The 26,359-nt window shown below is 43.2% G+C and overlaps 1 protein-coding gene across 1 annotated transcript in view; it reads right to left on the bottom strand.

Annotated features, from left to right (window-relative positions):
- LOC306930752 (uncharacterized protein) overlaps positions 1-22,628 on the bottom strand; it is a gene marked incomplete at its 5' end in the record, with an annotated part of 31,971 nt that extends 9,343 nt beyond the window's left edge. The window contains 3 exons of the mRNA XM_079511847.1: positions 852-873; positions 22,074-22,250; positions 22,621-22,628. Coding sequence (XP_079367973.1) covers positions 852-873; positions 22,074-22,250; positions 22,621-22,628 — 207 coding nt within the window. The remainder of the gene's footprint in view (positions 1-851; positions 874-22,073; positions 22,251-22,620) is intronic.
- Between the last annotated feature and the right edge of the window lie 3,731 nt (positions 22,629-26,359).

Below are 26,359 nucleotides of genomic sequence, written 5' to 3'. Positions count from 1 at the left end.
TCATACGATGAAATGAAAAAGCTGAAATGTTAATGGAAGCAAAACAAGTAAAAGAGGAAGGTAGAAGATAAAATGAGAGAACATAGGAGGTAATTAAATATCCATTGGTGTGCTAAAGTGAGAGGCGCGACGGTGTCAGCCGAGCAAAGCCGATGAAACGTCGATTATAAATATCACACTTTTTTCCGGCTTTATTGAATCACGATTCAGAAGTGATGTAATGTCACAACATCAAATAGTCGCTTAAGCTTTTTGAATATTCTTCCTGATTATGTTTTTTTTCTCTCATTCTGTGCAGAGGGACGAACAAAGTGCTTATTGCAGACTCTTATCTAATCTACTTGACAGGAAGAAGATTGGCAAAGGCAGCTGCTTTTGGAACCCAAATGCAAGCTGTAATGTCAGTGCCAGAAGTGTTACCTCTAAAGATCTCATCTTGATTTCTTTCCGTTTTATTCATTTGTTTTGTTTTCCCATCAAGCAGTGTGTTGTACAGTATAGATAACAATAATGGAGAACAAGCAGTGTCAAGGCTGCAACTGAAGGTGACAAAATGCCTCGGTTGGCACACGATGAACAGAAAAACCACGTATCATCGCTGTCGGGCAGAAACCTTGTATGTCCAAAACTGTCACTTTTCAGTAAATGTAAACAACATTTCCAACGCATAAACGTTGTGACCTTGTAGATCTGCTAATGTCACTACTTTTGGTTTTGAGCGACACTGTTGTCAAAGTAGGGCATAAAACATTTGTTTTAATATCATATGGACATATGAGGTTTCTGCCCCGACAGCAGAGATTATACAAACAATAACAACAATACAATAAAATGACAATAAGAGAGCTTACCGGTCTGCCATAGCCTCGCCTCCTGTGTGACGGCCGGGGAGAGAAAAACAAACAAAACAATATAATGAATGGATTGACAACAACAATTCCTACAGTAATAATCTATATATATTCTGCTGACCAATGACATTTCACTTTTACTTATACTCCCTGTCATAATGTATATATATATAAAAAAAACTACTGGCGTTTCATTTTCAAGAAACTGCTCAAGGTCACTTTTTTATTTTATTTTTTATCATTTGGGGAAGGCTATTTCTTTTCTATTATCTCATCCAAACAGAAAAATGCTAGCTTAGGGAGAACGGGGGAAAGTAATCACAGTGTTTGTATAGACGTATCAACAGTCATTTCTCTCTTGACAACATCGGGGCCACACCAACAATTCAGGAACACATTACTGACTGACTGCGGCAAAGTTCTTATCGGACAACAATGCTGAGTTGTTTCAGGCTGCACAATGTGCCATTAACGTACAAAAACAAGCACTTCCACCCTTTTTTACCTGAATGGAGGGCACATTATAAGTAAATCTCATAAAACTCACACAAGTCACCTTAAACGGGAGAGCTCAAACTTTCCCATACCCCGAAATAACCTGGCAAAATGTCTTTAACCCTAGAAAACTAAACATGGGTGATTTTCACCCGGACGATTATATTTTTGCAATTTTCCTAATGTTTACAAAGCTTACAACGTAGCCTATTGTGTTGGTTTCCACCATCTGGATTTGATTAGCATTTTCCTTCTTCCTTTCCGATTGGAACACCACTGCCCTAAACAACCAAAACACCGGGCCATGTTGTTCTAATGACACTGCATGCATTCATTCATACAGTACAAGCCAATGAAGAGCTATAGCGTCTTAATGGAGCGGCCTGGCCCGCCGCGTCTGGGTTCACCGGTGTACACCCAGAGCCGGACTAACAATGGAACTAGGCGGAGCTTAAGCGTCAGGGCCCGAAGCCTGCAGGGCCCTGTGGGAATTGCGTAAAAAAAAGAAAAGTTGAAAAAAAGAAAAGTCAGGTCAAAGTCAAAGTCAAGTAAGTGACTGTAAATGTACTATGAGATGGATGATTAGTCATGTTATTGTGGTTGTTTATTTAGGTCCAAATCCAATAGATCCCTTCTATTCTCAATTTCTCAGTGATGTCATGACGCAAAGAGAGAGAGTCGTTAATTAGTTGGACCTGAGCAGCTGTGTTCATTGCTAATTTCAAATTGGAGAGTTCAGAGTTGTCTGTTTGTTTGTGCTCTGAGTCGTCGCCTCGTTGGACACGTTTGTAGTTACAAGTACACCTGTAACCTCATCTCACATTCAGATGCATCGTCGCTGTCGGGCAGAAAGCTCTCATCTCCATATTTTAATGACCTAACTTAATCATACTACAACGTCACACAAAAGCATACAAAATAGCAGATCTGCTAGCACGAAAAGCGGTGCAAATTCATGCTGATCGATCTGCTGCTTTTGAACATATGAGGACATATGAGGTTTCCACCCAACAGAGACAGAGATATACGACCAAGCAATGATGTGAGCTTCCCTCTGGAGGTCTAATCCGTTATTATGGGCCACGGAGCAGCCGCACAGGGCAGAGAGCCCCCCCCATGTACATGTATGACCACTAGACCACCACTCCAATCCTGCCGCGGCTGCTAAGTGGTGGGCGATGGGGAGGGAGTAGCGGTGGGGGTCTTGATTGACGACCTGGGCCCTCCGGCTGGGCTATGCACTTTCTACCAGCCGCTGTAAGACAAATGGGACCGAGTTGCACAGACAGGCACCTCGCCGTTGTTGTTGTCAGGCAGAGAACCTTGTATCTTCCCATATTTAATTTTGTATGTACATTTTAGTTTTTTGTAAATGAATGCCCTACTTTATCCTTTGACAGTGACGGTACAAAAGGCAATGCAAATAGTCGATCCACGAAGTCACGTTGCGTTGAATGGCCACACATTGTACATTTTGAGAAATTTCAGAAAGTGAAAGCAATGAAAAGTATTAACAAGAGCTTGTGACTAAGGTCGTATTCACGCCTCTAATTCGGTAGACTCGATGCGAATAGGCAGAGAAGTTGCATCATTCTTGCATATTTAATTTGCTGCGTTTGCCTTCACCCTGCGCTAGCTTGTCATCCGCAGCAATTGGAAACGCAGCAGTGAAATATGTGTGTTAAAAGAATATATACTAAGAGTAATAGTTAGGACTTTAAACTGATGGTAATGTACGGTTGCAGTGTGTATCGTCGGGGACTGGACGCGTGCGTGCGTGCGTGCGTGCGTGCGTGCGTGCGTGCGTGCGTGCGTGCAGATGTCTACAACTTTACCACCTTGTTTAGTAGCGGCTACCCTACTAAAGCCTACATACATTACATTAACCTGGTAGGTTAATAGGAGTAGCCATACTGTCTACACAAGCACACATACCACTTTTATCTAACTCTGTACTACGAGCGCAAACACTTTATGCAAACTGCAACACTGTGCAAATGTGCAATGGAACCTAATCGGCTCCATTCTCTTGCTATATCCTTTATACTGCATTGTTCGTGTGTGTAACCTTCAGCATTTAAGCCTATGATGGTCTGGCCATACTGGGCTTCTATCTCGTCATTAGACGGTAGACCACGTGTGTCCACGGGACAGGGACATCTTTACGCGTCGCTGCGTAATAATGCCTTCTCCTTCCTTCTCGTGTGCCAAATACCAACTTCGTCATCCCACAATGGTACACTCACTCCCTATGTTTAATGCGATTGCATTCACACCTGCAGTGAGTTTTGAAGCGAAGTGAAACCCCGTTTTTTTGGGCGGAGTAGAATGGGGTTCTTTGGTGCGCATTAGGATTCGATTGAGCCTTAATTCACACCTGCCAAACGAAGCGCACTTTCCGGACAATGTGCAGCAGGATTTGTTTTAATCGCAGTAAAGCTTTCGGGTGTGAATGCGACCTAAATTAACAACTACATTGGATCCACTATAGACAAATCCATGGAGCAGTGCCCTGTGGGCCAGGTGTAGCTAATCAGTGCTGAGGTGTAAAGCTGCACTTAATGGTACACCTCAGTAATGGCTGCGCCCAAGGCACCCTGCCGTGGATTCGTCTATACTGTATAACACAGGTACTTTTTTGTCGTTGCATTTTCACGGAACATACAAGGTCTCCAGTGGACACCGTCCATGGGTAGGTTGGCCCACCAGGGGGTGATGGGATGGACATTGGACAACCAATTACAATGAAACCAATTACTGACTTCACTGAAATGGATGAGCCCACACACACACACACACACACACACACACACACACACACACACACACACACACACACACACACACACACACACACACACACACACACACACACACACACACACACACACACACACACACACACTAAAATCAATGAAAGATTGACAGTGTATCCTCATTTATCACAATTTGTACACTATATATTTTACATCATGGTGCTATGATGCTAAAGCTTAGTCGTTGCTGTCGGGCAGAAACCTCATATGTCGACAAACTAACTTCATTGTTTCTCTTTTCTTTGTAAATGAACGCCCTATTTGATCACACTACAGCGCCACACAGCTAGCAGCAAAAGTAGCAGATCCACACGTTGAGCTTGCAGATCTGCTACTTTTGCTATTTTTGAATTTAAATCCTGAAATGTAACAGTTTTGGACATATGAGGTTTCCACTCGACAGAGACCTGTATAAAGCAGGTGTAAGTGATCTTGTTTTGTTCCGAATAAAACAAATGTTAAATAATTTAGTTCTATATTCTCAGGGTAATCATTACCACAGACTAGAGTACTTCATGCTCAGTAAAAGGCCCCCTCTGTCTCTCTAGCTTGTTACTGGAGCAAACAGAAAACAATACGTTTTCCAATTTCCAAGTGAAATTGGACGTGATGAGACAAAACAAACAATGAAAAAATTGAACACTAGGAAAATTGAAGATGATGAATCGGTTCTCTCTCATGGTTGGATGAAATTGATAAGCCTCCTTTTCTGTTCAGGAAAGTAATGGGAGAGACGGGGAGACCCCTGTAATTGAACAAACACTCCATAGGCCTATAGTAATGAATGGAAAGGCTTGGGTTAAAAAGTGGTGGAAAGTAACTAAGTACATTTACTCAAGTACTGCATTTACAATGTTGAGGAATTCTTTTACTTTACTGGAGTATTTCCGATTTTCAATACTTTTACTTATACTCACCTACATTTAGTAATTAGTTAGGCAAAACATTATTACAAAACATCATGACCATTTGAAAATAGCAGCTCCACAAGCTCTCAAAGAATTGCTAAGCGTTGTAAAGCGACACTTTCCCTCACTTACTTAAGTTAAACACGCTGACTGCACTGACCGCTGGCCTATGTAGTTTTGCAGCAGCCAGCGTTGAACGCAGCATTACAAATAAACTGCCTTTTTCAAAATGTTAATCTTGACACCAGGTTCAAAATGTCACTGGAGAAAAAGGGGAGCAATTAAAATGGCCTGGCCTCAAATCAATGGCATTGCAGGGGGTTAAGAAAATGAAGAATAACCATCAGCGCCTGACGGTTCCCTTTTAGGTTTATAGAGCAAACCGCATGTGAGCTTGGCTTGGCCTTTCACCAGGGGAAACCGTACGCTGGCCACGCACGGACGGAGAACACAGAATGCAGCATTAGCAGATGAGAGGTTCGATCTGACAACAGGCCGCAGGGGAGAAAGCAGGATGAATCAAACATTACTGATCTGTCTGGGCCAGGACAGGGAGGTGGGCTATAAGGCCCACTGGCCCAAGGGCTGCCGCAAGCCCCATTTGCACCAAGAAAAGCTAATTAATGAATTTGCTTTTTATTTCAATGTAATATCTATGCAAATCACCTTTTTAACTTTTATCAGCTTCCAGAAGCTAGAAATTTTTTAAAAAAGCATGCCTGTTCTCTCCCTAGAGCTCATCTTTGATACAGCTTTTAAAAGCTGCTGTAAAATAAAGCCATGGTCTTTGACCATTCAGAGCACAGCGTGGTCTACATTTATTTATTTGAAAACTTTAGTTGATAGTTACTTTGAAGTTTTTGATTATAATTACAAAACATTCATGAACCACCCTATAAACATTTGAAAACTTGAAATGGGACATTCTGCACAATGAGTGCTTTTAAATTTGGTACATTTTGTTTACTCAAATATATTTTGAATTCCGGACTTTTACATTAACCCTTAGACAGACAACTACTGGAAAACACGTGGAGTTATGCATTAGTCCGGTCTGACTTGTACGTGATTTTCCGTAGTTCTCTTTTTTTACTAATACCAATAGATTAATTCGGTCCGCACCTCTGTATAGAGTATTGAGCATAAATATCAACTACATTTCCCAGAAAACCCGTGTCACGTGACACACGTGTACGCTTTGCCATTGGAAGTGGATCCCACCCCCCAGTAAACAGTGGGGGCGGAGGGAGTTTTCATAGTTTTCAGTGTTCAGCCCGTTTTCTATCAGAAAAAGTTGAAAGCAGTAATATTTATTTGAGCGAGTTTTGTGGTAGTAGTATTGATCCATACGCGTCCCAGTCGCCTTCTCCAGTCCCCACCAGCCCGGTCGCTGGGACCGGTGGCTGGGCTTAGAACCGGAGCGGCGACCGGCCACTACCACTCATTGTCTCCTCATCGTCGTCCGATGAGCCATACCGGGAAACCATTGAAAGAAGACGATCAACCCGGAATGTTTTGAGGTAATCTTATTGTAGAAAATGCCCTTCTATAGTGATCAGAAATCATGGACAAAGGAAATCTACAAGCTCACAACGCGTCGCGCATAACCACGCGTTGCTTCAGTAAACGATGCATGTTTGTTCTCCGTATTTGTAGACAGTAAATAAAAGGAGCGAACATTACTCTTCAGATCAGATCGCCTATATGGCACGCTACAATATAAAATAATTGTACTGCCATGCGTGCATGGCTGCATGCCTGCTACGATACATTTGTACTGCACCGACCGACACTAACCCCCCCTCCAGCCATTAGCCAGCACCTTTTACTGTCTACAAAGATGGAGAACAAACATGATGATCTACAAGCTCAAACAGGTCACATGCGCGACGCGTTGTGAGCTTGTAGATTTATTTTGTCCATGAGTTATATGAGCTTGCATGATAATCGCATTCATTGTATTGTATACAATCATGATTTTACATTGTTTAGTGTGTCACCGTGTGATGATGATGATGACGATGATGTCAGATAGCCTACGTCCCCCCCCCCCCCCCCCCCCCCCCCCCCGGCCAATAGCCAGTACCATTTCTGCAGTGTTTGCTAGCAACTAGCCAACAGCCAGTGGAATGTGGCGACGCGATGGTGCTGGATATTATACCCGCGAGCACTCATTGGTGTCATTCTAACGTCGCCTATTATTTTATCGTGATACTAGCAGCCAGCTCTACAAGCTCAAACAGGTCACATGCGCGACGCGTTGTGAGCTTGTAGATTTCTTTTGTCCATGAGTTATATGAGCTTGCATGATAATCTCATTCATTGTATTGTATACAATCATGATTTTACATTGTTTAGTGTGTCACCGTGTGATGATGATGATGATGACGATGATGTCAGATAGCCTACGTCCCCCCCCCCGGCCAATAGCCAGTACCATTTCTGCAGTGTTTGCTAGCAACTAGCCAACAGCCAGTGGAATGTGGCGACACGATGGTGCTGGATATTATACCTGCGAGCACTCATTGGTGTCATTCTAACGTCGCCTATTATTTTATCGTGATACTAGCAGCCAGCTACAAACACCATGTAATAGTAGCGTGCACTGACAACAGCTAAATGTTTATTTTTTATATATTTCGAACTGACATCAGATGAGGAGGAGGATGATGAAGACGAAGAGTCAAGACTGCGATGGAGTTCTCCGACACTGAACCGGATTCATTCATTTCAGGGGGGCAGTTTTTTTATTTTTTATTATTATTATTTAGCCTACACACACACACACACCGTCAAGAACAACTGGAATGCAGTGGTTTGGGGACACTGGGGAGTTTGGGGACAACTGTTTTGTATGTAGGTATTTATTTTCTGTAATATTTATTATAATTTTATTATGTTAGTAGTCATAAAAAATAAAAGACGCTTTTACAATGAGTTAGACCTGTCATGGCTATTTTGTTCACTATTGTGAGGTTTATTGTATATGACTAAGCGAGTTTCAACTGTGATTTACTCTGCAACGGTAGATGGTAATAACTCAATTTCTTTTTTATAATACAGTATACATTCAAGTCTATATTTTGATAGATTTCATGGGCACCAAGTCATATCAAAACAATGTCCTTGGATGTGTTTTTTATCAAAACTGTGTTTCTTCATAATAGGTTTTTGAGATACATGCATGAATAGACAAGGTACTGGTAAGACTATGTAAACATGGTATATATCAAAATGTGCGTTAGAATGTCTAATTTTACCCCAAAAAAGAATTGAGTTTATATGATGTTCCAATTCAGAGCTATAGGGACTTTTAGCTGGATAGGTCAGATTGATCATGACTGACCATGCTATTTATAGATGGCAAAATATCTACAGTGGTACATGTGAGAAACTCTACAACTCACCCTTTAAAATGAGATATTGCATGGCTATGTACGCCCAGCAGAAAAAAAGTTATTTAGAAAATAAAACTTCAACCGGGCATAACTTTTTGTGTTGTCCTAGAAACACTACCCAGTGTAAATGCAGGCTCTTTTAAATGGCTTCCAACACAAAAACTAAACATTTTATCAACTCAGTTCATTTTTTTCCTGGAAGCAGACAAGTCAAGCTTTCTCTGAAGGTCTTTCGTTGTCACACAGAATTTTCAATAAATCATTCAAAAACGGGATTATGCCATAGAGAAGTCTACCTACTATATAGAAATCCTTGAAACTCTCAAAGAGTTAACAAAGTATTTCTATATTGCAGTATTGACACTGGCTGTATGGCATTTACACCCGCCTTCTAATGAGAGCGCAAAATCTCTCTTGGAAGAGCCACCCATCGACTTCTCTAATATACGGCAACCTTCCCCGTGTTTATGTACTAGTCCGATCCAGAAGGACACATGCATCAGTAAGCAGGAACTGGGGATGGCAATGACGGGAAAGTCTGGCGTGATATTGTGAAATCCATGATCTCGACCGCGGTAGAAAAATGATGATGATGATGATGATGATTGATACTTTTACTTAGTAAAATGTCAGTACCTTTTCCATCACTGGTAATAGCTAACGTATACTTGACTCTGACCGCGTTGCTCGCTTATAACTAATTTTAAAAAGTGAAGAACTCCAAGAAGTTGTGACACACCAGTTGAAAATAATAATAATAGTTACCAGTAAGACACCTGAGGGTGAGAAGCGACCGAGGTCGCGTGCACGCATCCGCCTCGTTGACAGCAGACTGCTGGGCGAGCGCTGGAACTTTGGCATGGGGGGGGTCAGATCAACTTGGAATGAATTCTGTACTGGCCATATATGGAGCGTGTCTTGAGTGTACAGGGCTTGATGAGGCCATATCAACATGTGGAATGTCAGAACAGTGTGAGAATAAATACCAGCACTCACGTTGTGTCCTTTTAGGATTCTTGTTTTATTTTTCGTTTTCCCCCAGCAGGCAACAAACAGACAGATGGACGTTTCGGCCGTGTGGCCTTCTTCAACTCTAAATCTGAATAGCAACATTTTTGCCGAAACGTCCATCTGTCTGTTTGTTGCCTGCTGGGGGAAAACGAAAAATAAAACAAGAATCCTAAAAGGACACAACGTGAGTGCTGGTATTTATTCTCACAGTGTGTCTTCCTGAACCGTGCACCCGTTACACCATTACGTGGAATTATTCAACTGAGTGCTTTGCTCTCGCTTTCTTCTTGAATGTCAGAACAGGTCAGCTCCACAGTTTATAGAGATCTAAGGGTGGTAATGGGGACATTCTCTTGAGTGTACAGGGTTTGATGAGGGCCCAGGTAGGGCCGGGCCTTAATTTCCGGGCCTGTTAAGAACTCTATTATGTTTGCCAGCTGCGGCTGCACTAATAACTTTAGGGCAGGCGCGTCTAGAGTTTGAATGGACAGGTGGGCCTGTTGAGAACTCTAGTTTTCGCCGGCTGCCGGGCGCGGCTGCACTAATAACTTTGGGGCAGGCCCGTCTAGGGTTTGAATGGACAGGTATCAGTCAAAAGGGAGACATCGGAAAGGAAGGATGGATGGGGAAGGATCAACATATGGAATACAGAACAGGTTCTGACATATATCCATATATGGAGATCTGAGGTCTGAGGTCAGTTGCTGGCCAATATTGATGGCATCAGGGATCTCCAGTATGGGCTGAACTGCGACAGCAGGTCGCATTTACTATGACATCAGGGTATATCCATCCCTGATGTCAGTGATGTCACGATGACCTGGGCACCATATATGGGGGCTGATGTCAGGTGATGTCACGATGACCTGGGCACCAAATATGGTGGCTGATGTCACAGTGATGTCACAATGACCTGGGGGCTTGCCTGGTGTGACACACTGACGGGAAATGCAAGATTCCACAGTAAATGCGACCTGCATCGCAATAATAGTAATAATAGCGACCGTAGGTCGCATTTACTATGAAAACCTGCATTTTCCGTCCGTCAGTCAGTTGGTTATAGTCACCCACGCCTCCATATGTGACCCGATTTGACTGAGAGCCTGCCATCGTGCAAATTCAAGCTTTTCACCAGAGGAGAAAAACTTTTTTTTAAGTTATGAGTTAATAGCACAGGCAGACTCTTCACATACTACAGCATGTCTGAAATAAGTGCTGAAATCGACATGAATATGAAATAAATGCTTAAACATGTAGCTAGGTGTAATGTTAGAGACCACAGAAGTGGACCTTTCAAGCCTGTTTTCTCGCTGTTTTCTGCAAGACATTACTCTATAATCTCCAAAACTGGTGGGTCAAACTGAACAACCAATATGTCAATTTGAAGCTATGATTCCCTGCTTTCATACGACATGAAAAAACGAAAATTCAAAAAAATTCAATGGCATCCCTCAGTCAAATTTGGTCACATATGGTCACGCCTCGTGACATCAGGTCTCCATATATGTTCACGCCTCATGACATCACGCCTCCATATATGGTCATGCCTCATGACATCTCGGAGACCCCCCATGCCAAAGAGACAGTGGTCGCCCAGCAGTCTGCAGTCACCCAGGCGGATGTGTGCTTCTCAGCCCCAGGGCGTCTTACTGGTAATAATACTATACTGTCATAATTATGTGACAGCATAATTTGGGGCTTAAAGGGGAAAACAGTGGTTCCACAGCTCCATCGGTATAGCAGCGGTCCTCAGGTGATTAAGGATTGATTTGTGCTGTAATTATCGTGTACCACAGTGCAGCACAACATCATTCAGCAGTGAGTATCCTACTTCATCATGCTGGGAGGATCGTCAGGAGACTTGTGGGAAGACAGCTCCCCCGGGGAGGAGTGGTAGTTCTACAGCAGTGGTTCTCAAACATTTGGGGCTCAGGTCACCCCTGTAAATAAGATTTTCATCCACGGCACCCCTTGAATTACATTCTTACTTTATAGCACCTTTTGTCATATCAACGGTGCGTAAATATGTAGATCTTTCCCCCAAAGATACAGTATGTCACGAGGAAGGATTGGAGAGAATATTTGTTTCCATTAAGACAGACCAAAAATAATATATAGTTGGGGTTTAACCACTTAAACCCCAGCATTCACCAAAAGTACAGTTTAACTCTGGTCCGTCTTATTGAGTATAGATGGTTTAAGTGGTTCAACTGAAGTGACATTGATTAATTCCAAATATATCTTACCGGTAATTATTATGAGTATCATGAGGCACCGCTGGACTTGCGTTACGGCACCCACTTTGGGAAACCCTGTTCTAGACCTTCAGGACTGGAGACATGTGAAAAGACAGCTCCTCCCCAAGGGAGGGGGTGGTACTTCACCCTCCATCTTTCTATCTATTGAACATCAGGTAAATGGTGCATTTATATAGCGCCTTTATCCAAGGCGCTTTACATAGATTGTGCATTACATTCACCCATTCACACACACATTCATACACCGATTGCGGCGGAAGCCATGCAAGGTACCAACCAGCACATCGGGAGCAATTTGGGGTTCAGTGTCTTGCCCAAGGACACTTCGACATGTAGACAGGAGGAGCCGGGATTCGAACCGCCGACCCATGGATCATTGGACGACCTGCTCTACCTCTTGAGCCACAGTCGCCCATCAGGCTGCTGATGAATTCCTACAGCCGATGAATCGACTCAAATGCAACATTTAGAGCAGTGGTTTTCAACCTTTTTTTTAGTTACAACCCTGAGCTACAAGCTCAAGTCGTGCCGAGCTTGTAGACATCAACAGTTTTGTGGAATCCCTTCAAGCACCCCTCAGTGGTTCTCAAAGTGAGAACTAGATCTAAAGAATTTAACAATGTTTCCACTCAGTGTGTGTGTGTGACCCCTTTTTTATTATTGCTAAAGTTCAAAAATATAATAACATTATAAACAAAACCCCAAACTTTGGACATTCAATAAAATGTCCAATGGTATTGAAAGCATTTCACTCTCTCACTACGTCTTGATACCTTTTCTTTCGATTGATGCTGGCGATTAACCAAGATGTGGCTACTATACAGACATCATTACTTACTCACTAGTCTTTGTTATTCTTAGATTTGCTTTTGTGAGGAATACAATTTAGATTTTTGTATAGGCAAACACTAACTTCATTTTTTGCCTGGTATGCTATAGTTACTTTCAAATGTACAGAATGTGTTTTAAATAGAATGTTGTTTAGACAGATCCACATTGTTTACCTGGTCTCATGGTGTCTTTGAGTCGCTGCATGGTTCTCTCACTCTATTTAAGTGATTACTTACTTACCTTGTTTATTGACTAGAGTTCAATAAAGTCACTCTGGATGGATTAGAGTGTGTGCTAAATGGATGGATTAGAGTGTGTTCTAAATGCCTGAATTGTAACTTGCAATAGCAGGTGAATTATTGCAACAACTTTCAGAAGGCAATTCTTCCAACCAGCGGTTGACCTCAAATGCTCTTCCTCTCGTGAACTCATGATGATGGCATGGCATGCAAAACTGTATTAATTATTACATTTCGTGTGTAGGCGTCTTTCAATACTTCTTTCAACATGTCAGCAGAGAAACGGTAATTAAAAAAAAAAAAGCTTGCATCACAGGAAGCAAAGCAAAGAAAGCATTGGTTGATTCTGCAATGTGAGACAAAGGTCATGATTGTATGCGATATATTATGATCTGCTGTACCACTGCACTGAAACATAATGGACCACCTATGCCATTGCTTCCCTAAACTACGTTTTTCACACAAGTGCCGCGCACAACTTGACACAAGCTTGTGTAAAGCTTGTGTAAATGTTTTCAATGTAATGACCCAATGACCCAAAAATGCAAGTTTTTGGGTCATTGGGCTCAATCTGAGCATATGGAGATGTGCAGAGTTAGTTCACAAACCATATCAAAGCACACCCACCATACTGTACCATCTAATTCATGGAAGTCTGGTTCATAAGTGACACCAGGCACTAATTAACTGTAGCTACGGTGAATGAATGACTGAGAAACATGGATGTGTGTGTGTGTGTGTGTGTGTGTGCGTGCGTGCGTGCGTGCGTGCGTGCGTGCGTGCGTGCGTGCGTGCGTGCGTGCGTGCGTGCGTGCGTGCGTGCGTGACTGTGTGTGGAGAATTTGTAGTTACTGTAGTTGTGGTATAAGTGGGGCCATGCTCTGGGAGCAAGTAAGTTGTGTGTTTTCTGTTTCCAGTGCATAATCCCTTACATAATACGAGACATATCATTTTCCTCTTCATTTGCATCTTCTACTGGAGTCCCAAATTTGTCTCGTCACTAAGCAAAGACTATCTTCTTAAATTGAAAACATGAATGAGGTTGTTTTATGTGTAAACCATTAATCTCATCTTTAGATAATTGAAAATAGAAAACATATGATTTGTTAACAAAGTCCCTGGGCTCTCTTGTTGGGCTCACTAAATTATCTTCTCCGACCTGAATTTGGCAGTTTAATGTGTAAACCATGAATCTCTTATTATGAATGAGTTATTAATTTAAATAACCTAGTTGCTAACCGAAGAACAGACATAAGTATCTGATTGAACGCTGTTTGACCAGCAAGTATGTAATTGCAGAGGTAATTGATTATTTATTCCTATAGAAGAAGAAGGAGCATCATATATTTTATACAAACTTTCTATTATAACACAAGACTAAGATCAGGATACGCAATTTCAATTTAAATTACTACGGTCACAAGATAAGTAAAAACAGAAAAGCTAAAACCAATAGAAAATCAATAGCTTAAAATGTCCATCTTGCTTCCAAGATGTAGAACACACTATTGATTGTGTAAAAAAGAAGAAAGAAAATCAATAGTTTACGTGTACAAAACATGAAGAAAAGACACACACACACACGGTGTTGAAATGAGGCATGAAGAAATGAAAGACATGAGCGACACAGAGTATTATGGCTCTTTTCCACTGTACAGTAAGTGAAACCTTATTTCACAGGTTGTGGGTTTGTTTCCATACACTACGCTCTGCTCAGATGAGGTTCTGAAGGGTTGGGATCCGGAATCAGGGGAACCAGATCCAACACAGAGGAACCGGAATCGGTTCCAACACATTTGGAATCGTTTCTGGAACCGTTTTCTTTTTTTATCACAATGTCGGAGCTGGTTATGTGGACTTCACATCTATTATACAATTACAATACCGGAGATTCCCAAACTTTATCATTTCAAGGACCAAAGAGAACTCTGAGTGTGTACAAACTGAATCAAATGGACCCGTAAGAGTCTATTTGACTCCATTTGTACACTCTCAGAGTTACAGACCTGTAAGGGTCCATTTGGAACCCCTTCTAGGAATCGTTAAAGAGAACCGTTAAGGAATCGGACCTCCTACTCAGGAACTGGAAATAAACCCGAGTTTTGGGAGCCCAGAACTCAGAACTTACAATACTACAATATTTTCAAAATGTTTTTTTTAATGATGTGTGTGGGTTCTGGTTATAATGGAAACATAATACACACAGAACAGCTTCTGCAAAAGCCTCAGGTTATGGGGAGGTTCTGGGTTAACTCTTCCCAGTGGAAAAGAGCCAAGTGGAGTCACAAAAAGAAGCGAGAAGTGAGTCAGAACAAAGTTGACTCATGAGAGGTAAAGTATTCGCTGAGTTCGTGGGCGACGGAGTCACTCAGCCCGTTGGAGTTCGGCTGGCTGACGCCACAGTGCTCCGCTTCTGCGGTCACGCTCACGTGCTTCTCTATGTTCCCATTCAGGTTCAGATGTTTCATTCCACTCGTGGTGTTCTCAACCTCTGCGGTCACGTTCAAGTGGTTCATTCCATTCCCATTCATGTTCGCGTATTTTATTCCGTTCCCGTTAGCGTCTACGTTCGTCGTCAGGCTCTGCCGGTTGCAGTCGGCTGGGATTGGCGTTTCGCTCCGTTGATCCTCGCGAGGTTCCGACCCGACCTCCTCTGATTCTTGGCTCACTTGCGCCGTCTTGCCGAACTTGGGAATCTTGTTGTTTTTGTCCACTTGACTGCACATGTTGGCGACAGCGTTCTCCAGCTCTGCGAGGTTCTTGATGTTCTTCAGGATGCCCTTGAGCTCTCTCTTCTTCCCACCTCCCCCTCGCTCGTCGCCTTCGCCGCCGCCGGCCGTTGGGAGAGCGGGGCGGGCGGCACGGGCCGAGACGGGGCGGAGCGAGGACGCGGGCGGCAGGGAGGTCGGGACGAACTGGATGCCCTTGAGCTCTCTCTTCTTCCCACCTCCCCCTCGCTCGTCGCCTTCGCCGCCGCCGGCCGTTGGGAGAGCGGGGCGGGCGGCACGGGCCGAGACGGGGCGGAGCGAGGACGCGGGCGGCAGGGAGGTCGGGACGAACTGGACGGCGGGGGGACGCGCCCCCCGATCAGCCCCTGCGGGAGGAGTGGCGGGAGGGAGCGGAGGGGGAGGCGGGGGAGCGACCCGCTTGGTGGGAGGAGGGGGAGTAGGGGAGGGCGCGGTCACGGGCAGGTGGGAGGCAGGAGGAGGTGGCGCAAGCCGATGAGGGGGTGGAGGAGGTGGGGGACCGTCGGGGGGGTCTGGGATGATCTCCACGGTGACGTCACAAGGCTCCGCCGTCACATAGTTGGCGATGCTGGAGCTGAACCTCCTGAGGACGGGCGGGGTGGGCTTCAGGGAGGCCGGGTAGGGAGGGGAGTCCTCCTGGGTGATGATGACCCGGCCCCCCGCAGACAGGGGGCCGTAGGAGGGACAGTCCAGGAGGGAGAGCAGGGCCTCCGAGCTGACCTCCAGCGTGTCCACGCCGTCAGGGAACGAACCCCCGTGGGACGATCCCCCGTGGGAGCTCTGCCTGGCAGAGGAGGAGCTCCAGTCTTGCCTGGCCTGCTGCTCGAACTGCTTGGCCTGCTGGCGGACCGACAGCTTGTCCACGGCCCCCTCCGGCTCCTCATCCCCCTCGCCTCCCCTCGCAGCCGCCAGGAGCAGCCGCATCTCCCACTCGGCCGGGTCCATGAGAGCCTGTCTCTGGAGTGCCTCATATCCGCCGCCGTGCGGGGTGGGACTCTGGGGGGAGGCGCCCGTCTTTCTGTCGGGCAGCAAGGCGGCGAGGGGGCCGTCGACGTTGCCGTCGTCGTCGTCGTAGACGGGGTTGTGCGTGGTGAGTGGCCGTTGGTCCGTCAGGAAGGTCACGTTGCTCTCGGAGCGGGGAGGGTTTCCGTGCAGCACTCCGTTGCCTCGGGCTGCGAGGGCTCGACAAGCAAATGTGCCAAGATGCCTCTGACGATCAGCTGCCTCAATGACAGACTTTTTAACCCTATGGACGCCCGGGTGGGAAAGAGACAGAGGTGGAAAACAAAGAAAAAGAAAAGACTTTGAAACGGAGGAAGAGTCGACGGTTTAAAAGGGGGGAGGAAAGCGGAGGAAGAGGGTTGGCTGGCGAAGGAAGGAAGGCGAGGGCGACTATTGTGCTACCATTTAATTCCAGTCTTCACTCACAGGACTCTTAAGCGTCACATAATAGAGCACCGAAGTCTGACGTCAGTATCGGTAGAGGGCGTAAATCCACGGGTTCATGTACTATTTATTTACATAGTAATCCCCATAGGGGATTTTAGATCGCCTCATATAATAACTGTGTTTGAAAAATAAACATGTCATCCCGGCCGTTTCACTCATATGGATATGAAGAATCAACTGACTGAGAGAAAACGCTATTGCTACTGCTACTGAAATAGTTACATTTTCGCTAGAAACAGACTATCATATATGAGTGACTGACGGTCGCAAACGATACAGAGACACCTCCCTGACAATAACGCAGAGACAGCTTGTTTATTTTTGGTCCACAATGCTTCTATGAAACGATTTTAAGATGACTCCATGTTATTCTTCATAGACAAATTACTTCCGTGAACCAGGCAGAACCAGGGGATGAGTGAGTGACGTCAGGACTTCAGCGCTCTATATTCAGTCTTATATAGGTTTCACGATTACACATTTAAGTTGACGATTATTTGTGATAAATAATGATTAAATTGTGTTTTTGGCATTGGAAATTGGAACGTTATAAATGGAAATTAAATTTCTGTTTGCCTTTTAGGCTTCGTAATAAAAAGGTGCACAGGGCAGATATGACAAATGACTGAAATATACCAATACATTGACATTTTTATAAATGTTATACTTTTTAAAAAAAAGGTTATAAAAATAGCAGAAATAGCTGATCTACAAGCTTGTAGATCTGCGATTTCTGCTTTTTTAATGTATGAACATCTTTCAACATGGATACGATCATGACAATTATGACAAAAATAATTGTGATTATCTGTGATTATCTTTGTCCTACTGCTAAGTAGGAATGGTTAAATCAACAGCGAGTGTAAAAGAGGAAATAATTAGGCATCGATTTGTGCGAAAAGTGTGCTCTGCTAAAGCAAATCAAGAAACGAATGGTTTATATTTAGAGAATTCTATCAACGAACAAAAACGGGAGTGTGAACTTGAATGAACTTGACTGAGTGAACTTGAACTCTACCCGATGTGTTTTCTCATGGCTACTTTTCTCTCTCTCTCTCTTTTTCCTTTCTTTTAAGAGCTATTGAGTGCCTATAAGCTTTTTGCAAACATTCCCCATACATACAGCATTTGCAATCATCTCTAGTCAAATGAAACAGCATCCTGTCAAGTATTATGCCTAAGGCAGTCAAATACACATTCCAAACGTCGTGTTTGTTTAGTGAACGGTGTTTATCATCATCACGCTGTTGCGAAAATACAATGTGTAAAGAGTTACGCCATGACTCTGTGGGAACGGACACGCCCCTCTGTAATTACTATGTACAGTACATCACATAGTGCTTTTGTAGTTGTAGGTGCAAAATGTGCCTATACCTCTGTTTAATAAATTATGCAAGCAAACCAGGTTAAAAAAACCCATCTTAAGTACAGAAAACATTCCATTCCGTTATGGGGACAGAAAGCCTTTTCCTGTGTTATGTTTAGATAAACAGAATAATATGGACTACTGTTTATCCATTTGTCTACGCATTCAGCACACTTTATCCACTTAGATAAACAGAATAACAACAACTACTGTACATCTGTCTACGCATTCAGCACACTTTTCTGTAGGCTCCGCCCGCCTGCGATGACACAACCACCTGTCTAAAAGGAACAATGCACTGCCAAGATAACAGCAGTAACTTTATCTATTATTTATATCAAGTATTCTTGACCTAAATGCATAACAATCTGTTATACCAGCCAGTGGTGCAAAGCTACCAAGTACTGTACTTGTTGAGGTATTAGTAACATTTTGAGATATTTGTGTAATTTTAGATTTTCGAGTTGGTTATTCCAAAGAAATACAAGCTCACAGGTGCATCACATCATACCGCGCTGCGAGCTGGTACATGTGCTATTTATGAATTGAATATTTTGAAAGATCTTGAAAGTGTGAGAGCTACTTAGAAGGCATTGGTAGAATCGGCATCAGGTCTTAATGGGTTCAAGCAGAGCAGGCTACCACTAACACTGTTTAAAGGAGCATTCAGTGATTTGGGTGATTTGGAAAAAACCCTGGTCCACCCCGGTAACAAGATGTGCTCATGCACACGCTCTACAGTGAGGGAAGTACAACAGACCAACAGCACGTGCACCAAGGCCCGCCCCCACTCGATCATGATTGGAGGAAGGCCCCTCTCATCCTGATTGGATGAAGGCTTTGCCACCCAAAGCCCAAACCGAAACTAGGGTTTTTTGACCCCAGGGGCTCACTGGGGACAGGGAGGAACTCCTTATATGGTCAGCACACTTTATAGTATAGGAGGATTATCCAAAAAATAAGAAAAAATAAGTGATATTTGAATTAAGTGAAATCACTGAATATACCTTTAACACAGAAACAAAGACAAAGACATACGACTGTAGTGGGACACTAATCATGAACAGGATTCTGAACTATGTATTTAATATATTGCGTGGGGATGCATGGTGGAGCCTACTGAGGAAGACATGAGCAGCAGGATGAAGTCTATATACTGTATTGGGTGAAATGTACTGTATACAGTATAGAGCGTGTTGTGGTATAACTATGACTACTAGTGTACTTACTGCAGTCTGAATCCAGAGAGAGAGAGAGGAGACGAGGAGATGGGAAGACACATTGGAATGGAAGGCAGAAACAGAGGAATGATGAAAAGGAAGAAAATGTCAGAGGTGTGAAAGTAGAGAACTGTGACACAGAAATATAATAAGCTAAACTGTTTACAAAACAAAACTGACTGTAGCGGCGTACAGTCCCGCACGCACGCACGCACGCACGCACGCACGCACGCACGCACGCACGTACAGAGTAACCATACGCAGACTTTGCAATTGCATACACCCAAACAAAAGCCCTTTCTATGCAGGAAACATCAGGTAGTGTTCTATGATGGGGTCGTTTATGGGTTCAGCTTGTTTTCAGCGCAGCATGGACAAATAGTCCCAAAACAAACAAACAAGCTCTTCGGTTTCCTTGAAAAAATAAATACATAAATAAATAAATCCTCTCCGCTCAGTGGTTCTCAAAGTGGGGTCCGGCTGGGGACCCCCAGAGGTCCTTAATTGGGAGGGGGTCCAGCTGGGGGGTCCCCAGCAAAAGTATAGCTAACATAGCATCACAATAATTTTAAACACTTTATCAATTTAAAGGTTGGCTATCCAAAATTGGAAGATCTACAAGCTCACAGCATGCCTCTTTGTGACGCGCTGTGAGCTTGTAGATCTGCTATTTCTGAAAAAGGAAAAAAGGTTGGTAACATATCGTTTGGTATTGATCAACAACAACTGTGAACGTTGCATCACCACCTCTTTACAGCTCGCCATTAAAGTAGCAGCAGTATTGGTTTAAAACGCATTCAATCAAAATGACCCTCATTTACCACCACCGGTACTGATAGATCAATTTAGCTTCCATCTTGTAAAAAAACAAACATTTCATTGCTCATTCGATTGTGCTAATGGAAAAGCATTCAAGACATGACGCTGATGGGGATGCATGGCAGAAAGGCAATCTGTCACTAGTGGTGGACAAAGTCTCAATCCCAGTACTTGAGTATAGATACCAATATTACTCCCCTAGAAGTGAAGGTTGATCAGTCAAATGTGTGCTTGAGTACATATTGCTTTTAAAAATACCTCAGTATTCAAAAGAATAAATTACAAGGTATATTTTCTAATTATCAATGTACTGTATTAAAGCACCAGTTTTATTAGTAAAAATATCAATTAAAGTGAAAATAGCAGATCTGCAAGTTGAGACAATGCATCACATCACGACAATGAGCTTGTAGTTCTGCTGTTCTCACTATATTTGAAATAGGGGTGAAATAGCGGTGAATTCATAATGTACTTTTTGTTTCCCTTCCTAGAAAAAGTCAATATTTGTCTTTGAAATGTAGGCTAGTGGGGTGAAAGTATACGAATGTACAAATATACCCAAGTGCAGGTATTCAAGTGAATGTAATTCGTTACTGTCCGACGCTGTCATAGCAGAAAAGCAATCAATCGCAGCACCAGTTACCACAGATGGGTCAGACAGACCCCTCTTGTCTTTTCGATTCCCAGTCAACCTTGATCTCTTTATATGAGCCAAAGCGTGCTCTCACCTTGAGAGAGGGTCGTTGTGACAGTCACACATGAGGTCTAATTGGAAAGACACGCGTCAAGCGTCAGCACACATGACAAAAAGAGCATTGCGTTGAGCGATGCAGCGTGTGTGAAGCAATGATCCAAGGTGTCACTGTGTCTAAAGCTCAACTGGATTTAAAGTCTCAAAAATCAATAGCTACCACCTACACGAGTGTGATTGTGCTTATTTAAAAAAAAACAAGATGAGGTCCAGTGAAAGGCACTTTGGAGAGCAGATAGAGAGTTAATATTCCCCAGAGGACAGTGCCACAGCAATTTAGGCATTTAGCAGACACTCTTAATCCAGAGCGACTTCCAGTAAGCAAGGACAACACAAGGTAACCATCAAGTGCATAGAAATAGTCATCTAGGATCATAGATCCAAGAACCTGTCATCAGTAGAATATCCAAAGAAAATCAATAATCTGGATATTGAAACTATAAATACTATAGTATGCCAGGTCAATAATAACCTGGCATCTGTCTACATAACATGCCATCTAAATTACATTTTTAAGCCTTTGCTTAAGCAGCCATTCAGCTATGAACGATATGGACAATATCACAATATTTTGACCAAACACGATATTGTATTCCACAGTGAGGGTCCAGTGTCACCCTCGCCATCCGGTATCTGATTGCCAAAGCAGATGATGGCAGTAGAGGCAATACAATTACAAATACATGTAGGTAAAACGTTTCGAGACAAAAGATAAACCATAAATAGTTAAAATATGTGATCTGTAAGCTCACAACGCGTCGGGTTGCGAAGCGCCGCAAGCTCGATTAGCAACGATAGTTGCTAATCGATACGTTGTAAAAAGAAAACACTTTTCGATCATCATCATGAATTGAAAAAGTAATGGATAGAATAATGTCTGTAACAACATGAATGAGAGGACAGTGTTGACTCACATGTCGCCCACGTCTTCGTAGAGGGGCGTTGTGGGGGTGGGGGTGGAAGCAGCAGCAGAAGTGGGAGCAGCGGGTCCGGCGGACGGAGGCGGGGCCCTGGCCATGGGCGGAGGCTTCCTGACACCCATGCCCGTGGCCGCCTGAATCCTGGCTGTTTTGGCACACTCGGTCTGCAGCCTGTAGTAAAAGAATAAAGGTAAATGGTGCTTGACAGTGGCCCATTTCCACTGGGGTTGAACCGGTTCTATTCTTTTTTTCCCGCCTAATTTTTTAACTAATTGGTTCAGATTCCTAAAAGTTGGTTCGGAACTGGAACCCCCCCAAAATAATACTGCTTCTTGCTCTGAAGTGGGAACTGGAACCCCCCGCAAAATAATACTGCTTCTTGCTCTGAAGTGGGAACCAGATAGTGGGCGTGTCACTATTCAGGTTGGAAGATGCAGATGTGATATAAACCATCATAAAAAGTAAAGAACGGAACCAGTTCCAGAAGCAAAGTTATTTTGGTGGAAAAGGGGTCATTACGTTCACCCATTCTCACACCAACCTGCTCATCGGGGAGCAGTTTGGGGTCCAGTTACAGTAACTCTGGTCCGGAGTATTTTCTCTCCCAAAGCTATGCCAGGTGCAGTGCTATTCCCATAGACAGAAACTAAAGTGCGAGGTCTCCAACTGTAGTAACAATTTCTAAAAATGATTTAGCTACTCACTGAAACAAAGGCAGTTTTATAATGTTGAAAGAATATTTCTCTGCGGTGGGAAATATCTTAGGACCCCAGCTTTTGTAAAATAGTATTTCCGCCAGACGGAAAATATGTAATTTACCCAAGTGCGCCGTCTACAGATATGGTAAATGGTAATTTATATTGAAGGAGAATGGTTTTCAACATTATAAAACTGCCTTCTTTTTGGAGAGTAACGGAAAACAATTTCAGGCAGAACTCAATTTGAGAATAAAGCACACTATCATTCTTATGGATTAGTCCTCTGATGTATACTTTTTTCCTCCTTGCCTCCTTTTTTACAGTAATGGATGTTTCTGTCTATGGGAATAGCAGCGCGCCTGCCGCCCTGGCAGAGTGTTTAAGAAAACTGACTAACGCTCTGGAGTCAGAGCTAGGATTCAGTGTCTTGCTCAATTAAGGACACTTCAACACTAACTCAGAAGGCCACCCTGTGTAATTTCAATTGGTATCAATTCATCAGTTAGCATTTTCAAATGTTTTTCGTGCCAGCAGTGAGACAGCATTATCACACCTGACACCACATAAAAGTGTGAATGCAGCTTAATTAGGCCTGAATCAAGCATTTCCCAAAACCTTCACACGCCTAAAAAGAACCAAAAGAACAACAACAACAACTGTCCCCATCTCTTTGAAATAGTGTCATTACATATATGGTTAGAGGGAGTCACATGAATTATGCATTATGCACCTTGTGCACACATCACGCACAAGCGTCTGCAGTGCAATCTTTTTTTCCCCGTTTATTTGTATATTTTTTTGCAAATTAGAATCCTAACCAGAAGCTGCCCCAGGGCAATAGAGGATTTGGGTGAATTCGATCTCCACTGAAAGTGGAGTGGCTCTTAAATAAATAAATAACAAGTAGGCTAATAAAGGAATGAGTTACAGTGTGCTTGTAAACACATTTGTGCACAGAACAGAATAATAATAGCTGCTACCTAGCTTATTAACCCTGTAGCGTACATTTTCTGGGCATGTCTCAAACAATAGGAGAACCCTATGTTCCCTTAGCTCTATTCCTTCAGTCCTATGTTCCCTTAGCTCTATTCGATCAGTCCGATGTTCCCCTATGATCCAGGGGTCATCAATATGTCCGTACACATGCAGACAAATGGCAAAGCCTTGGCCTTGTCCGTGGAAAATATTTGGTTTTCTTTTCTACACACCATTATAAATATATTACTGAATGTCAAGTCTCTAGGTTTTCTTCAGAATATATATGACACTTCTCAAATGTTTTATTTGCAAGGATCCCCGTAACTCTGAGAGTGTACAAATGAACACTATCAGAGTTACAGACCTGTAATGGTCATTCAGGGCTAACTCTGTCTTTATTTGACAACAACGTCCACCACAAGCCAGCATGGCGATGACATGCCTTATGTTCCCTCAACTCTATGATCCCTTAGCCTTATGTTCCCTCAACTCTATGATCCCTTAGCCTTATGTTCCATCATATGATCCCTTAGCCTTATGTTCCCTCAACTCTATGATCCCTTAGCCTTATGTTCCATCATATGATCCCTTAGCCTTATGTTCCCTGAACTCTATGATCCCTTAGCCTTATGTTCCATCATATGATCCCTTAGCCTTATGTTCCCTGAACTCTATGATCCCTTAGCCTTATGTTCCATCATATGATCCCTTAGCCTTATGTTCCCTCATATGATCCCTTAGCCTTATGTTCCCTGAACTCTATGATCCCTTAGCCTTATGTTCCCTCATATGTAGCCTTATGTTCCCTCAACTAAATGATCCCTTAGCCTTATGTTCCCTGAACTCTATGATCCCTTAGCCTTATGTTCCCTCATATGTAGCCTTATGTTCCCTCAAGGATATGATCCCTTAATGAATTGCATTTGTATAGCGCTTTTCCAAGTGCCCAAAGCGCTTTACAATGGTTCATTCATTCATACATTGGGAGGTGAAGCGGCGAACAGTCGACGCCAGCGTCCTCACTTCCCACATTCACACACCAATGGTGGCAAGCTCACACCGACCAACTCATTGGAGGCAATGTAGGGTTCAGTGTCTTGCCCAAGGACACTTCGACAGGAGGAGCCGGGATTCGAACCGGCGACCCAGGGATCATTGGACGACCTGCTCTACCTCCTGAGCCACAGCCGCCCTTCTTTCTTCCAGGAAATAAAACGTCTGGGTTTCCGAGGCTACAGCCGCCCTAGCCTTATGTTCTAGGACCCTTAGCCTTATGTTCCCTCAAATCTATGATCCCTTAACCCTCTGTTTCTTCCTTTTTTCCCCCATCCTCGTAACACGTTTGGGCATAAAAGGTTTCGATCCAACAGCAACAATGTTGTTCATCCTTACATTATGTCATGGAAAGTGAAGTTGTGGAAAACCTGCCCTGCACGCACGCACGCACGCACGCACGCACGCACGCACGCACGCACGCACGCACGCACAAATTAAGGAATCATCATCATCATACATGAATAGTTATTGTACTTACTCTTTGAACCTGATGGAGGCAGCAGAAGCAGCAAGAGAGAGAGAAAGAAAGAGAACAATTAGCAAACATGCATTATGCAATGTTCCTCTGCCATGCAATTTGTTCCTAATTTATCTATAACAAAACAAAGTGTGTGAAAAAAAATTCTTTAATTAGGGATTAGGATGTGGCTCAAAGATAATTGAGCCTTTCATTTAAGTCAGTTTAAATGCTGGGAGAGTATTTATAGTTAGGTGTCCTTTTGATAAACACACCACAAAATGTTAATTATTCATGTTCATATAATTGCTTTTTAAATTATTCAGATACCCGAGAGACTTTGATAACTCTGTCTTAGATTGTTTAAAGTCTCTGCTCTTAAAGATTTAATAAAACATAATTAAGAGTATTCCAACACTAACAAGTGATGACCACAGGCTACATGCAAATTCCTGCTTCTGTTTTCAGTGTTTGCCCTAGATGGCGCTCTTCACCAACATAACATAACGTCACCATTATGAACAGAGAAACCATGTGATCGCAAAATCTCTGTCCCCGTTTCATTTCCCCAAAAGAAACGTATTTTGCCCTTCTTGGAATTCCACTTTTTGCAGAGACCCTAACTATTGAAAGGATGGTCGTGATGACATTTAAACCTCTGTGTTTAGCAACGATCGATCGTACTGGACATAAATATTCCGTGACTACTTAAAAGGCAAGGAAAAACAAAACAAAACGCTGGCAGGGCATGAATTATTTATGTATTTACTCCAGCAGTAAATGACTTAAGCAAATTAGTTTCTGTGAAAATACAATTCCTACAATACATGAAATAAACTCCTTTTCTTCCCAGTGACCCAGTGGTATACTGTGCCTCTCCCTCCCCGTAGGAAGTATCACCTCAGGGCCGCCACCGTCTGCTGAGACAGTCTGTGTTAGGTCTAATTTAGCCAGAAAGTGGCGTGCCATCTGCAGTGTCTGTGTTCTTGCACTAGACAAACACTCCACCCATCTGCTGTGAATAAATATTGACTTTTATGTAACATTCAGCGGGATTGTGTAGCTTATATATCCCAAAGTTTAGTTTAGAG

Source organism: Electrona antarctica (genome assembly GCF_951216825.1).
Source record: "Electrona antarctica genome assembly, chromosome: 10".
In the NCBI taxonomy this organism is placed as follows: Eukaryota; Metazoa; Chordata; class Actinopteri; order Myctophiformes; family Myctophidae; genus Electrona; species Electrona antarctica.
Note: the sequence above shows the minus strand (reverse complement) of the source record. Positions and strands in the feature narration are given on the sequence as shown.